Consider the following 17553-nt stretch of genomic DNA (forward strand, 5'->3'; position numbering starts at 1 on the left):
ACGGAAGGTTGTTTTGGGAGGCGAGATTTCTCGCGTTAGATAAGATACAAGACAACGACAAAGCGAACGTCTTTCGCAGTCCCAGCCAATTCTCCTTTAATCAAAGATAAAGCGAAGGTCTTGCCTCTGCAAAACACTAGACTGGTAATTAAAATCGATCGCTTCTGTCTTGAACCGCGATTCAACGATGCTTCTCTCGTAAATGAAATGTTGCTCGAAGTCATACCGCGAGCGAGAAATGTCGGAATACGCTCTGGTATCTTTCGACTCGCCGTACCTCCTTCCGCGCACGTATCGGTAAAGAAACGGAAGGGAAGAGCGAAAAGCATCGCGGAAGGCCGCGCGGCGAGGGCAAAATCTCCCTTAGGAAAAACAAAAAGAAAAAAGAGAGAGAAGGCTACCGAAGAACGGCGACGATTATGAAGCAATAAGTGAATACGCAAATGCAGATTTTTATATAGAAAATGTTAACAAATTTCAGAAAATATTAATTATCGATAGCGCTATCTTCCTAAATGTTCGTATTAAAGATTAAATGAGAAAAAAAGTACGATAAAACATAAAGGCGAAATCTTGCGGGATCTCGGCCGAAGGGGAAACAGAAGAAAGAAGAGTCGTGCGCGCAAGGCGAATTCGCGCCACAATCTCGTTTGTAATAACTTTGGTAATAATTCGGCCAGGATCCCGCAGACGGGAGAAAAAGGTCTTAAGAACTTTCTCAAGCTGTAATTGTCTGTGTTTTAGCGACGAGTCTGCGAGTGCGACCTGAAGTTTTACGGATACAGTTAATTTCGATATTTAGATTTCATAGAGCTCTATCAATATCACACAGAAACACACACATGGCTACGTGTTAGGCACAGGGGGAGAGAAAATATGCGAAATCGAAAATATATTAGATGAGAGCGAGGTACGTCGTGTAGGACTTCTCCGAGTTTTTTTTTTTTTTGTTTTGTTTTCCTCGACTTCTCCGCAGAAATCTTAGGACCGCTCCCATTCTACAATTTTTTCTTTTTTTTACAGAAAGTGACGAAATTTCGCTCTATGCTCGCAAAGTTTTCAATCATACTTCATGTTACATATTTTAGTTTTTCCCCAAAAAGTCTATATCATTAAATATAAATAGACATATATATTTATATATAAGATATGTGTAGATGTCTTCTTTTGTATAATTTCTGTCTACATGTAGAAAGAGTAATTTAAAAAATAACTTTTGTATTATTTTTTTTTTCAAAAAGGAAAATTGCAATTACATTATACATATATATATATAATATTCTATACGTAATTTCACATATAAATTTTATATTATATATGATTTTATATGGATAATTTTTTTATTTCCTCAAATTTCACTATGCATAAATTATCCTAATAATTTTGCAATTTTTATTATTTTTCTTATATGTACGACCAGGAATTATAGAAAGAAGAGAAAGGAAACATATTTATATATAATTATATATATATGTATTTAATATTTACTTGATTAAATATGGATTTTTTATTATAGGAATTGTATACGTATAAAACTTTATTTAGAGAAACGAGATCGGAGAGAAAAGAGCATCAGGAAAAAACCTGAGAAATCAAAATTGCTTCAATTCGCCCGAGTGTCTCCGTTGCGGTGAATTTTTGTTTTTCTCTTTAGCGCTTCTTTTTTCAATTTTCCGGCTAAGAAAGAAAGCGAGAACGGCAAACGGCTGATGAAAGCAAATCGCCTCTCGCTTATTCCTGTGTAATCGATTTTATAATTGTGTACTATTATTTATTAAAAGAAGAAGAACTTATTTATTTCTTAGAGATCTGACTAAATTGCAAAACGTTTTAATTATCATAAGTTATCTATTACTATTATAGGGCAGAGCGACGTATTCTTCCCCTATTTCTAGAGTTTCTGAGTGAACTCTGTTTTGTAAAAAGAAGGTGAAACGAAGCTACAACTACAGTGATAAATATGAACGTTGTATCGAATCTGTATGCAACTAATTATATATTATGTTTAGTTAAGCGTTAATTAAATGACTTACGAGCGCGTTGTTTTCTTTTTTTTTATTTTTACTTTCCACGACTCTCTTTACAGCGAACTCTGTCAAAGTACCTGCTTCGAAAAACGAAAAGCTACGAGGAAAAGTAAAGCATTACACACAGGTACCGTCCTATATATTATACATAACTCACAGGAAGAGAGACAGACACACACGCGTCGCGCGTAATCAACACACATACACAAAACACATACATACATACGTACGATAATTTATATACACTCGCCGAGCTGAGTTTTCATAAAAAAAAAAAATTGGTTAAGCGAATCACCTCCGTGTGTCTTCGATTCATTGTATAAAGAAAAATGCAAAGGGGGGGAAAAAGAAGCGCGAACAAGGAGTTACTGTCGACAAATTTTGGAACGTGTCTAAAAACAATTTTTCCTATGGTGTTGTCAAGATGATGTTGAATGTACATAAGATATAATAAATAATATACCTTATACGATGTAAATCGCGACCCGATTTGTTCCTTCTCTATCCTTGCATCTTGCTAACGCGCTATTATATAATTATTGCTAGCATAACGGAATAAAATATCAAATTTTGATAATAGTAATATTTCTTTCCCATTTCTATCAAGATCGATCGCTACAGAATTAATTTTAATAATTATAATGCGTCACGCATCTTACTGTTGATTGTAATTCAAGTCTTGCATTGCAATTTTTGTTAGAAAGACGTAATGTAATTTAAAGATTATCATTCGTGTAAAGGAAGAAAAATTGAAACGTATCTATGACGAAAAGTTTTCTTAGAATTTTTATATAAATTGGAATAATGTTCCAAAACTCAGAAAGTCTACGTCTTTTCTTAGAATTTTTAACATACGTAAATTTTAAAATATCCTAAATTTTTTTATTCTATAATTTTTGGAAAAATTGCTTAAATTTTTTCACATTTATAATTTATTAGAAATTATATACTCTCTCTCTAGAATAAGAAGTTTTAGAATATCTCAGAGAAGTTCATACATTATATATGAAAAGTTTTAGAAAAAATGCAGACTTTCTTGGCACTAAAAAGTGCTTCAGTTTGTATTTAAAAATCTGATTCTGAAAAATTATTTGCAAATTCTGGAAAACTCGTCATAAATGTAAAAGAAATATGCACATTTGAATTACATAATTAGAAACTTTTAAATTAGAGAAAGTAACACGCCTTGTAGCGAAAAAAATTGAAAATTAAATAACATCTTGGCGACCTCTGTCGATAAAGATCTTTGCGGAAATTATTACAAAAAGTTTTCTTATAATATTATATTTTTCGAGCGGATTAATGCTTGAAAAATATACATATATAATTACTGCTTTATATTTATTACTACGTTTACATAAATCTTTATTTTTTTAAATTATTACTTTATATATAGATGATAAAACAAAATGCTAATAGTTAATATATTTTTAAGAATTATTAATTTATTGTTATATTTATTTATTTAAAATAAAAATTTTATTATCAAAAAAAGAAATAAATATATCAATAGTAAGTATTCTTAATTGTCATTGTTAACTCGTATTTTGATGGATAGATGGCAGCATCAGATAATTTGTTGTGCGGTGCGTGCGTTTCTTTTTGGAGTATGCTGGAGTAAGCCGTTTCCTCTTCCGTTTGGATCTAAATAAGGTTCGTGGCATTTTGATACAATTGTATAATATCCACATTGCGTGTATCAATCGTCAGATGCATTAACGTTATGTGCCTTATACAGTGATTTGCAGCGTTCGATTATGCTTCGCGATTCTATATAATCCCATTTTTCTCACTAACAAAATAATTAACGTTGCAGAACCAAGATGGTACAGCGACTAACCTATCGACGACGCTTGTCGTACAACACAAAAAGCAACAGAAGACGTGTGTAAGTATCTACGCAAAAATAATAGTACATGGTAGTATCAGATGAGATTCATTGGTTTCCATTCACAGAGGAATTTCATTTTGTTAATAGCGCAGTAGTATCTTGTAGTAACTTGTTGAAGATTGAGGTTATGTTTTGATCATTTGCTTTAAGTTGTGTAAAATTCACATGTGATGCACAGTAACATTATTAAACTTAAATTGTTGCTCTTATCAACATTTATTTAACTATCATTACTGCAAATATTTAATCTGTATTCTGCAAAGTATTTACAAATATCATATTAAAGTTAATCTTTTTGGCAAATTTATAAGTTATATATTATTATTATACAAATTGATTAAGATGAATTTTTTTTTATAGTGTACGTACACCGGGTGGTAAATTAGTTTACCAATACCTGAAAAAACCCAAGAAGATCCCAAGATGTGGACAATGTAAAGACAAGCTCAGGGGTATTCAACCCGCAAGGCCAATGGAACGTTCACGTATGTGCAGACGTAAGAAAACTGTCAAGCGAGTATACGGTGGAGTTCTCTGTCACAAATGTGTTAAAGAAAGGTATGTGTTTAACATCCTAAATTGCTCATATTTTAAATATATTTTCAATAAATATCAATGTTAGACATTTGACAAAATTATCCTATAATGTATGTATTATAAATACTGTTACACTGAATTGAACGATTATTTGTCTTCAAATTAGAATTAATTACTCCTTACATAAATCTGTAAAAGATCCATATTACATTTCATATAATATATACAACAAATTGCACTAATTTTCAGGATTGTGCGTGCGTTTTTGATCGAAGAGCAAAAGATTGTCTACAAGGTTATGAAAGCACAGCAAGCTTCGGCAAAGACGAAAAAGACAGAGAAGTAATCTTGTGCTTTTTATTAAGTAAATAAAACAAGTAATAAAATCCAAAAAAATGAACTGTTGCTACTTTTTTTATTATGGTATGTCTTGTTTATTGTATCATACTAACTTTGTCTTTGTGAATTATTTCATAACATATTCGTACAGTAAAACCTTTTTTCATTAAAAATCCTGTATAAATATAAAATTATTTATCTATTCTTATTCGTGTCTTCTAGTCATTTGAATTGAAAAAATTCTATTATCGCTTAATAGTTTAATCATCTGTGCTGAATGCTGCAGTTAGTATTTACATTAATTCAGTATCACTTTTCTTACAATCACATTTTTTATATATTTGTTCTACTTTTTCTATTTTCTTAATTTAATATACAATACAATGTTTCTGATCGCGACAACTATATTACTATATTATTATGATGAATATTTTTAAAAGCAACAAATCGTAGTTTTTGAGCTGTCAATATTCAAATAAATATTAATAAAAAAAGACAAATGAGAGCGAACACTACAGTTATTTTAGCATAAAAATTTTTATTCAAAGTGTATTTACTTGACTGTCATTCTATTTCCTTATAAATTATTAATTTCCTATATCGAACGTTTCGATTTTTTTTCAAACCATCTTAAGCGAGTTTACCATACAAGGAAGATACGCACACATTTTTAAGAGCAATGTACGTAATGTTACACGCAAGTTAATGACAGGCGCGGGAATGCGTGCGCAGAAAACGCATGGTGTAAACTCATTCCATACTTTGTGTATACGTGGTTGCATTCAATAGGCGCACGTATGACGAAAGTATACTTCGTAAAAGCATCACACGTAACGTCACGAATTACCACGAATCTATTTTGTAACTCTGTATAATATGATGTTTGTATCAATTTTTCAACTAAAATACCGGAGTAAAATAATAGATCATTAAATATTTCTCATTTAAACAAAATACTTTTTTAATTTGATATGATTTCACTTTCGAGATATTTATGGAATAGTACCGTTAAAGAACTTTTTAAGACTGAATTTAAATAAATACAAATTTTTTTGCATCTCGGAATTAAAAGAGGAATCATCCATTTCAAGTTGGCGAAACAGTCAGTAATCAAACTTGCGTTAGTCCTATATAGGAGATGTTGCACGAAGGACTCGATTACTCTCTCCGCGTATGGCGATCTACTTGCAAAAACATTTGCGGCTTTGGAGGGAAAGGGGACAGTCCTGTGGACGATCGACGACAGGTATTGTGCTGCCGATTATGGCAAAAGGGTTACTCGCAAAACCCGTCTCGCGGGGCCGTGAGTCTCGCTAGCCTCGGAACACAAGTGCCTTATTTGTTCGGCACACGTATGGACATATATGTACCCGGGTATACGCGCGCTATAGTTTCCACGGTGGTGCAGAAACGCGGCGAGCGGCGAGAGCTGTAAGGCTTGTCACCTGAGAATGCGGACAGCGCGGCGAGCTGGTATTAAATACCTAGCGTTCCCTATGTTATGCTACGCCTATCGTTTACCGTGTCCTGAAAAATGTTATGGCTAGAACCCGCCGGAATTTTTGTTTACCGTCAACCCGTTCGTGGCCCCGCAATAGAACAACCTGACCGATTCAAAATGCGACGAATATATAATTTATTTATATACTCTCGTATTCTTAAATGTACAGAGTGCCTTTTACTTTTTCTCAATTTTGGCGATAATTTATGTGAGCTGTTTTTGGAGTTGATTACTCTTTAATAAGAATGATTTACATTAATTTTTGGATATCAAGAACGAGACTGAAAATAACACGCTTTCGAAATCATTAATTGATGTCTGACGTACTGAGAGAAATGTTGCGTAATGGACAACCATAATCTTAATACGTGAATTACTATAATTTTATGTTTTAATTTATAAATTGTATTCTTATTAAAATTTTTACTCTAACTAAAAATGTAGAGTGCCCAAACTAGTTGCTAGAACATTAAAATATTTTACGCAGCATTATTTATTACCTTGAGTTTCTTATGTAATTATTTTGATAATCCAACAAAGTTATTTTTTAAGTCTGTATACTTAGCTAAATTTATAGATATTTTAGAAAAATCATTCTTTCCATTAGACTGAACATGCAAATTTAGCAGTTAATTCTAATTAACGCTTGGGGACGGAAGAATTCAAACAAGAAATATTTTTAAGACTGATATTATCTCACGAAAAGAACTGCATCCTTTGTGGTATTTGCGATCGCCGAGCGATCTTTGCGATCTCCTCGCAATGGACTGCGGGACGTGACGCACGGCTAGAATGTATCTTGTCGTTTCCTTCTCAAGTTAAAAATTCCTGTGTAACTTGTCCACAATGGGTAGAACGAAGAGAAGTAACATGATGACTCGACACGCAAAAAAATAGCGCGACGAAAAGTCAGATGCCATGAGGCTAATCCGATTTCATGGGATGGGTTGGGAACTGCAGGTACAATGCTCTTCGACCATGATTTAAAATTTTCCATAGGATCTTTCTCACCGGTACGCAAAACATCCTTCTCGAGGCCGTATCGAAAATGATCGCTGCGGCTGACCGTTGGTCGGCGCGGCATTTCGTCTCGGTTCAATTGCCTTGGAATCGTTGCAACCACCGCACCGCAGCTGCGAGTAGCAAGCGAGATTGGTACGTACACCTACTCACGCGCATTGCAATTTTCGATTCCCTCGAGCGTGCCGAGATGCATCGTTCTCCGGCACCGAGATGGCAAATGCATTTATGAAGGAAAGGAAGTAATATTTTTCGAAACGAGTTGTAGACAACGATATTTATAATTTAATCCTATACAAGAAAAAACATGGAAAGAACGATTTTGTTAAAGTATCTTGAGATTTAAATTAATATATTAAATGTAGATCTGAAAATAATTTTATTGAACAATTAAAATAACTATGTAGGAAACTCACAAGCATGATGAGTAATAAAATGTTGAATGCTCTCTCAAGCTGGTTGCTAGCATGTGAAAATTTTTTGTAGCTATAAAAAATGTTCACATTCTAGCAACCAGCTTCAGTGAGCATCCTACATTTTATTACTTTGATGGTCCAATAAAATTATTTTCAGATCTGTATTTATATTTAGCTAAATTTTGAGATACCTCGGCAAAACAACTTTTCGTGGATGTAACATTTTTTTCTTCGGGTAAAATTAAATATCAATTCACACACTAATGATGCGGACGGTAGCTTGGGAGAGACGAGAATGGGTACTCGTACAGTTCTCTCTCTCTTTCGATAGATACGGCAGTGGACGGGGGAGGCTGACCGCTAAATTTTGCGCTTCCATTCGGAATTATACAGGAGGATACATTGGTCACAAACAGCAATTGTCCGGTGTCACGTTTAATTGACGGTTATAAAATGTAGCACGAGAGCGTGCAGTCGAGAATAATTTGGCGTGAGACGCGCGAGCCAGCTCTCGGAGAGGAGATGCGTCGCTACGTGATTCCTATATAATTTTCTGGATCGTGTTTAGCGAAACGACAAGTAGGTGTTGTAATATGCGTGTCCCTATCATTTCGCGACATTATTATTAGATAGACGCGCTTTGCATCGCATTACGTCGCGTTATCGTTATTATTCGCGGGAAATTCTCTACTACTCAAAATAACGAGCGGAATTAATCGATGGAATAAAATCTGAATCTCAACACTTTGTTATAAATAGATAAGTATACATAATTATAAAAATATAACATCTGAATATATTTTAATTCTCTATTTCTATACAAGAGACATATCATAATAAATCATAATGCATTTAAATTATACATTTTTTGTAATACGCATAGTTGTATTAATTATATTATTAATGTTATAATGTCATATAATTTTGATTACACGTGCACACTATATTATGCAATTATGTAAAGCGCAGTACACGAGATTAGGAACAATTTGTGCCACAAAAGTGTTTCAGAAGATGCGCGTTAGCGTATGATTCCTATAATTTCCAACGCTCGTGTTTGACAAAATAACAAGTGGGTGGGTGTCGGTTTTCACACCCGCGGCTCGGCAGGGCCTCTTCGGAGAATGTAAAAAAGGGTGGTATACGAAACCGGTCCCGATGAATCTTTGTTATATGAAGCCCCCACATATCGTTTGCCGCCTTCTGCGTGTGCCTATAAGGACGAAACAGCTAGTCTCAGGACCGTATTTGCTACGAGAGATACCTATACTCTATATATTTCCAGTTGTCGTTAAACTAACTTGATGATAGTTCTTTTTCAGACTCCTAATCATATTATTATTACGATCGCTTCTTTAATAAAAAAAATCAGAGTCGACATCGACAGATTATTGAAATTATCAACGTAGATTATTACACAACGTGTCGTTTCATCTTATTCTTGATATTGACAATAGTTCAGTTGTAAGAATAAATGATTGTTAACTGGTGGTTCATCTTTATGCCCATTCAACGTCGACGAATTAAATATAGCCGTTACGTCGAATTCGCATGTTCAACGAAGCGCCAAATGCGGCGAGTCCTCGTTCATTAGCTTAAGCGCTCGATTACATCATGCCCGATTAAAATCAAATGTAAATCGTAGCTCTCACGAGTCGAGGATGTCTCATCGTAATGGTTGATCATGCTCGAGCATGAGCTTTGCAATATAACTGAAAAGGTTGTCGAAAAAAAATTGAGAGAAAATGTTCAGTCTCTATAATACTACATAATTGAAGAGAAATTTTTCAAGCAGAATTTCAAAAAATGCGTTTTGTTCAAAATTTATAATTTTCAGAAAACGAGGCAGAAAGAGTCATAAGAAAACTGTTTTACAAAAAATAACAATTCAATCAGTAAAACGTGAAATGTTCAATAAAATTGCTAAACAGTTGCTGAAAATGTTAAACAAATACATTTTGTTTGTCTCTAATTAAGGGACATAATGCACTTTAAATGTCAAGATTTTTTCCAGTACATAAATTGATTGATGTAGAAATGCTTTCAGAACATCATAAAGTAGCTTAAAATATGAATCTCTTAACACCTTTAACTAAAAAAATGCCACCTTTAACTCAAAAAATAAATTTTAGACAAAATGCATTTTGGAAGTCTGTCCTCAATTACAGTGATAAATGAATTACTGTTTTTACTGTTGAAACATCGATTTGCGTAATTTAGAGATATAGAACTTAGAAGTTACAACTGAAATATCTGTCTCTTAGTTTACACGATAACTATCGATAGTCGAATCTACTTGAAATAAGATTTCATTCATGGTATTCCAAGGAACACACAATAAATCACTTTATTTTGATTCTTAACGTTAATAAATCAATTTGGTTATCAATTTGGTTAAAAAATCAAATTTTTTAACCAAAAATCATTTTAACTCATAAATGTCAAAATAAAATTAATAAAGTTTTACATCATGAAAGTTAAAATGATGATGTTTTTGTTACAAAATTTGATTTTTTTTTACCTTAAGAAATAAAATAGAGTTATTTTAGCTTTCTTTTGATTTGATGTTAATTTTCTCTTCCTTAGGATTGAATTCGAGGATCAATCCGATTCAAAGATTCAAGAGCACAGCTCTTAAAGAGTTAAGGAAGTAACATATTTCTAATCGACAGACGAGATTAATCGATTAATCTGCTGGCTACTGTCTTCTCTCTGCGATTTGGCGGTTTGTTCTCTTTGATCAAACCACCAATGGTCCCAATTCACACCTGACTCTCAGCGATAAAAACTGCCTTTAAAGATATCCTTATCCAACTCCTGCGTAGGCACGAGTCCCGTTCCTAAGACTCGGAAGAAGTTGACTGTTATCGTAGAGAGCAGGTAGTAGTCTCTTACTGCGCGCACCATCGAGCAAATTCATTCGAGCGCTCGTCTTCTGGAAGCCACTACCTCTCTCTTTCTCTCTCTCTCTCTCCCCGCCTTTTTCTCCCCTTTACTCGCTCCTTATTCTTTTTCGTGATAAACCGTGCAGCCGCAGCATCCTTCGCCGACCACTCGAAGCGGTAGTGAACAGGACGATTAATTATCTCGGCGCCAAACAGCAATGATGAAGGTAACGACGGTCGATTAAGATCCAGCATCAAGAAAGAGAAAGAAAGAAAGTAAGAAGAGGAAGAAGAAGGAGAGAAATCTCTGCGAAATCCTTGAAGAAAATTAACAAGAAATATATACCTGGTCTGCCGGTTATTCCGTTTTTTTTTTTCATTACATCGTGCAATTAAATACTAGAATTACTCGATGGCTAATAATAGCAAGCGTGAACCGCAACATCGAACACTTATCTCTATCGATTGCTGTTTTTGTATCTCGATTTTGACGTTTGATAACGATACGAGTTGGACTCGTGAACTATTTGAGCAGCTTCGGGGACCCCTCGACTAAGTAGACACAATTACGATCGATTATCCAATGTAACCTTCCACTTCCACCGACTAATCTTGACCGTTTGTCGTTGGACCGTCACTTAAGTGAGACAATGTCCCGAACAAAAAAAAAATTATTATAGTCCCTCGTTTAAACGGTGAAGATTCGAATAATTGTCAACGTGTGTGAGTCAGCCCGGCATCCTGTGAGAGATGACAGTTTTAATAAAAGATCATATATTATTCAATTCTTAGTTAACGCAGCGTCTCATCTTCGCTAGATATTATTATACTTGTATACATAAAACAAAAAGTTACGACTGATTTCTCACGAAATTTTAACTTTAAATTTTGTAAAAGTATATATTTATAAAATGTGTGTTTATATAAGTTTTGCAGAAACTATAAATGTATGTAACACAGCGAATTTATTTCTAGTTTTTCGAAGTTTCAGGGTCGCACTACGAGGCGTACGGGACTGAGGTTTACATCGTGCGTGCAGAGGAAGAAAGAGAAAGACGAGAGGAGAAACCGAGATCCAAGGGCCTGAACGGCCTGCGGATGCTACGGTTAGTTGCCAGACGAGGACCTCGCTCTTTTGTGGCTCCAGCCGTCCAGGCCCCTCCGTCTTTCTCGACGAATGAAATATACTTCCATGGAGAACGGCCCTCGTAGCTGGCGCCGAATAGATCGGGATTTTCGGGCCCCGACCTTCTTGTCTGCTCTCACTGTGTTCGACCACTGTTGTACAATGCGCCGAGGCATAAGCACACCCGGTTTCTTCGGAGAAGAATCCTATTTATCACTGCGATTCATTCAAAATCCCTTTTTTATATCTCAACCTATTATTCGCTAAAGGTTAATAAAAAAATAATTCATGGGCGGCTAATTCTAAAATATTTTTCCAGGACACGAAAATAGTCGATATAAAATAACCCAGATTCGGTAGGAATTTCATTACTTGCAAAATTCTTTGTTATATCTGAAATGGAGTTTCTTTCTAATTGAAATTATGAACACCTTTTCAGCTTACAAATCTTAAACGTGTTGCTCAAAAATTCTGCATTAAGAAAAAAGAAATTAAATAATATTTGTTCAGATGTCAAAAAGAGAGAAAAAGTGAAAATTCTAAATATACAAACAATACAAAATAAATCTTTTTATCTTCTTTGTTGCATTTTAATAGCTTCTCAAGTAGAGAACCGTATATTATTATTCAAATAAGACTAAATTGAAATTCGCTTTAAATTGATTAAAATACATATTATACAATTCTGAAGTCCGATTTATGAAAAATTCATTATTTTTCGTCATATTTTTTTCCAAAAAGAATGTCTCTACTTAGTTTGCTTTAGAATTTGAATAACTTGTAATTCTTTTTTAGCAATTTTTATAGGCATCGGTGTGTGTGTGCTGTGAACGAAGAGGATTGACAAAAATAACACCATGGAGCGTCTTCTCCTCCGTTCGAGGTGACGTGAAATAACAACAATAAAAGTTGACGGGGGCCGATCATGGTAATTGTGTTCCGCCGCGTCACGTCCGTGCACAACAAGCTGCGGCGTTCTTCCTTTTGGCAGCTCGCGTCCGTTGCCTGCCAGTGTAATATATTTTCAAGCGAGACGAATGGATCGTGATTTCGTGGCCGCAGGATGGACGAAGCACGATTTCGCTTGCCTTTGTTATCCATTGTCGCTGTTCCTCGAAGCCGACCGGCGGACAGTGATGGTACACGAAGGCGAGATCACCGTCGCCCTCGCCCGTATAAAACGAACGCGGCTTCGTAGAAGGGGTATCTGATTCTAATCCCGAAATCCGGTTCGAAGCTCCGGATTGTCGGCGCGATACTCGTCCTTTTTCGTTAACACGGCGCTTAAAAAGGTCTCTCGAGACCGACATGACCATCCCGAGGCGTTCATGAATAAGAGATGGGCACGGGAGAGATCAGATTTAAACATAAAATCCGTTTACGGTTGTTTATAAAAATCACGATAGAAACATGGCGTTTTAATTTATCCTGGAATCTAGTTTATACCAGAGTTTTTCAACGTCTTCCAGGAATAGCGTGAGAATGACACTCTCTGCAATTAGGGTTACCATATTTGAATCACAAGAAGAGAACATGTATACTTTTTTAAAATATAATGCTTCGAGGAAAAAAAGAAAAGCCTATAATTTTTATGCATTAAATGTAAGTGTTATATGTAATCAAATAAAATAACTTTTATTGACAATTTTTATTAATATAATTTTATTAAATAAGCTTTTTAATTAATATGACCAAAAGTTTGACGAACTCAAAAAGAATACACCCTCTTATATCCATTTTAACTTATTTTTTATTTTCTTCTGGTTTTAAGAATTTGAAAAAAAAAAATGAAATACAATAACTTGAGATTAAAGCTGATATATATATATATATATTAGTAGAAATTTGAAAAAGTAAATGCAATGGCTGGTAACTATCCGCAATTCATAGTTCCGTTCATAATCGTGAAAATGCCTGCGATGATATAGCATCCGCGCACTGTCATTTACCCGCCTCGTCCTCCCAAGTTTGTCAGAGTTGCCGCGGAGGCAGTTAACGAGGCGGGCTCGCGCGCAGTAATTATCCCCCGCAATTAGCAATCGTTCGTTAGTCAACTGTAGCCGTTATATTCGCCTCGCCGAACGGACGATGCATATATTCATCGGTCGCCATTCGGCCGGAGCTCCTGCCGCGTTCGTCCCGCCGATCTATAATAATTCATAATTAAGCACTAATGAAAGCCACAGTCATCGATTGTCCGCAGTCAGCGAATCGTTCTTTCGCATACGATCCGCAGCGATTTTTCCGCGAAGCGGACGATAGATCACGGCCGAGTTATCAATAGATCAGTTTTTTCTTCCATTCGCTAGACTGCACTCTCTTTCTCGCTGAATATCAAATATATATATATACCTCTCTTACTTTAACATTAGAACCGCGGCTGTGCTGTTTTCGATCTATCTGATAAGTTTTCATGTCCAGTTAATTCGAATTTGCACATGGAGCTTTGGGTTTTTGTGATTTTTCATAAATAATCATAATTAATCACAAGTAATTTTACCGTCACGGTGATGACTCTCCCTTGTAAAAAAAAAACCAGATTTACTTTGAACCGCGATTGAATTAATTCTTCTGATTGCACTGGGGTCAAAATGATCTTCCCGAGCACATTTAACCAATAATTCTTTACTTCAAAAAACGAAAGAAACAGTGAATATAGTTAATTATAACGCTCTTGGGTCATTTTGACCCCGGTGTGACCATTACAGAACTTTTAAGAAGTGTGATCACGAAGAGTTAATTTCGACCCGTAGTTACAGTATCAAGTTCCGAAAATATATACTATAGTTCAACCATAAAAAACGGATTTAATTTTTTTTCTTTCTCTTGGATGCTAGTCGTTTCGAGCGACGATTATCTCGTACGGAGTCTTTCCGATGCGCGGCCAGCGGATCGAATCGATTTCCGGCCGATCGCCGGTAAGAACGATAGGCGAGGCCTCTCACTCGAGTAGGCTAATAGCAAGAAATTGCGCGTAAGATGCTGCCATTGAAGCTAACATCATCTTTACAGTCGCTTTGACGTTTCTCGCGCACGCGAACGACTTTTATTGCGTTCTTTTACCAAGCATCTGCAAATCATTATAAGTACACGCTAGACTAGAATCATTTCTACGTAGTGCCGAAGATCGACGATGAGTCGAGGTATATTGAAGTTAAAGAGCCTGTCGTTTACTTTAGAGAAAATACCCCGTCGGGCGCGCATTAACAGTTTCCACACTACGTACTCTGCGAGCTTAATAGCGATGTTAAGTGATTTACTGTCAATCGTCGAGACTGCTTGTCATCCCGTTCACGCGTTCTCACGCGACAACGCTAAGCGCAAGTGATATTAGCATTTGCATCGATATGCAAGAACGTAAGGACGCGACATTCAAACTGAGAAATGCGTTTAATGCGTAACACGAGCCAATTCTGGGAACTGGAACCTTTCAAATGCGCCGAAAGTCCGCAGTCGTTGAAATTGAGATCCAACTCCGAGAAAGAGAAAGAACGCGCTGTACTTTTGCTCCCTCGGTCTTAATTCTAATATGCTATTTGCTCTGAAATTGTCTCAACTGATATTCGCGAGTGTACTTAAAATCAATCAGTGTAAATTAATATATCTTAAGAAACAATTTAAGCTAATTAACTTAAAGTTAATACGTATTTAATTGAACAATTTCTTTTTCATTATTCGAGGAATAAAATTATATAATTTAAAATTACGTGAAAACTGTAAAAAAATTATTATAAATAATTTTTGACAATTGAAACAAATATTTGGGTCTATCTATAAATATAACAATTAGAGTTAAATAAAAAAAAATAAAGAAACACCAAATACTGTCGAGCTGGATCTCGGCGTCTAATAACAGTTCTAGATAAATTTTAAAAATTTCAATTACATAATGTTTTGAAAATTTTCAATTATATATATGAACTGCATATCGATTAACGTTAGACTTGAAACGCTCTTTACCACACAATTATCAATTGTTTTTATTGTTTAAGTAAATATTATATTTTTTATAATATATAAAAAACAAGATTCTAATTTTTTATATTTCAATAATTATGTTTTTTGTGTATTGATTAAATATTTGGCCTTTACTTTATTTTTATAATAATTTTGGTTTGGTCCTTTTAATGAATACGAAACGTTGCTTCTTCTAATGTTAAATCTCAAATAAATTGTTAAAGAAATCAGTGACGATTTTGCTGCTGGAAAAGAAATCCAGCTTGCCGCAGCTGCGCATTGCTTTCTTGGCGCGGAATCAGCGTGTATGGACGTCTTTCCATAAAAGTGCCGAAGATCATCTCTAAAAATATAATGACTGACGCCTTTAAGCGCGAGACAGACGCGCACCCGAGAGGGTCCGGTCGCGGCTTCAATCTGGATCGCGCGACTTCACGCGTGAGCAACATACACGCAACAGGTTACGCGCGGACAAACGCTGCATCGTCGTTGTCGTCGTCGTCGCCGCTCCGCGGCGACCTAATCTCGATGCGTGCCGGCGTGTTCGTGCTCCTTCAGCTGCCGCGGCACTGAAAGAATTACCACTGGCTTTGTTCTCTCGTGAACAGTGCGCCTTTTGTTGAACCTTAATATTCACTGCATCCGAGCGGCGCTACGAATTCGTTTTTCACTTCCAGAGATGCATGTAAGACGCGCGTCGAGAAAAAAAAAAACATCCGGCGTGAAATATTTTAGGGAGGCTGCTTATCTCGCTTTTTAAGCTGTAGCTGAATCATTTTCTTACTGCATCTGAAAACGTTGAATACAGGAAGATCGAAAATTATACATACGCGACGTAAATTTGTATACAATTAGGCTTTACACAATGAGACATTTACTTATTCTTTTCACATTCGATTGTGATTGATCAATTTCTTACAGTTTATGAAACTTAAAGCTGCAAATGTTGCAGCAATATTGCTTCTAACTTCCGTACTGTATGGGAGATCGCAGAAACTCTCTTTCTCATTTTCACCAAATACTAAACACATTTACTTTATTTCATTTTAGGTGTACACTAATTCAGCTGAAAACAGACCTGTCCTAGACTCTTGTACCGACTTTCATCTTTCTTTTCTCTCTGACGCAGAGAAAAAAGAGAAATTTACAAGAAATTCAGCTAAAAAGAACAGGCCTACGTGTACAATCTCGACAGGTATCGAGAAGGATTTTATTGTGGAAGACGTAAAAAGTTTCGTGGCTCTCAGCAACCCTCGTTGAAATCGCACCACGTAATTAGGCGTCAGGTATAGTGTTCCGAAGGCGCGCGGTAGCAAGTCGCCCTCCTGAAGCGTGAAATATTAGTGTTCGGGTGCAACAATCCTCGGTGCTGAGCGCGCCGCGACGTCGGCAATTAACCAGTAATCTGATATCGATAGTAGTATACTCGCACGTCGAGCCGAGAGAGCTGAGACGAGACGGATCGCATCGGGCCGCGATGCAAGTGAATGCATGCGCCTCATCGCTCCTTGAAAGCGCAGCGTGAAACGCACCCCCGTTGCGTTTGATCACAGGCCGTCGCTTCTTTCGATTTCCTCGCCAACGTATAGATCTGCTCCTCTTAGTTACGCCTTCTCGCATTTTCTTTCAATACCGTGGAGCCCACAATACAACAGAACTATATACGCATTGAAACTTGAGGATTGCGAATCGGGAGATTCGGATTCGATCAACCATTAATTCTTGAACCTCAATCTCTGTCCCTCCTCAGCTTCCTTTGTCCCGTTTTGGTTGAATCCTCAAGACATATATTCTTCAACATGTAGCCTGAATGGACTTCCACTTCTAGAAGAGGGATGAAGAGGATAGAAAACA

General features: G+C 35.9%; 1 protein-coding gene across 1 annotated transcript; it reads left to right on the plus strand.

Annotated features, from left to right (window-relative positions):
- Positions 1-3614: 3614 nt before the first annotated feature.
- LOC108777366 (60S ribosomal protein L34) lies at positions 3615-4865 on the plus strand. The gene is made up of 4 exons (XM_018544233.1): positions 3615-3680; positions 3844-3915; positions 4279-4476; positions 4705-4865. Exons 2-4 carry the CDS (start codon positions 3851-3853, stop codon positions 4799-4801), a joined length of 360 nt encoding a protein of 119 aa, XP_018399735.1. The 5' UTR covers positions 3615-3680; positions 3844-3850; the 3' UTR covers positions 4802-4865.
- Positions 4866-17553: the final 12688 nt, after the last annotated feature.

The sequence above is a fragment of the Cyphomyrmex costatus genome, unplaced genomic scaffold, assembly GCF_001594065.2.
Source record: "Cyphomyrmex costatus isolate MS0001 unplaced genomic scaffold, Ccosl1.0 scaffold43, whole genome shotgun sequence".
NCBI classification, from domain to species: Eukaryota; Metazoa; Arthropoda; class Insecta; order Hymenoptera; family Formicidae; genus Cyphomyrmex; species Cyphomyrmex costatus.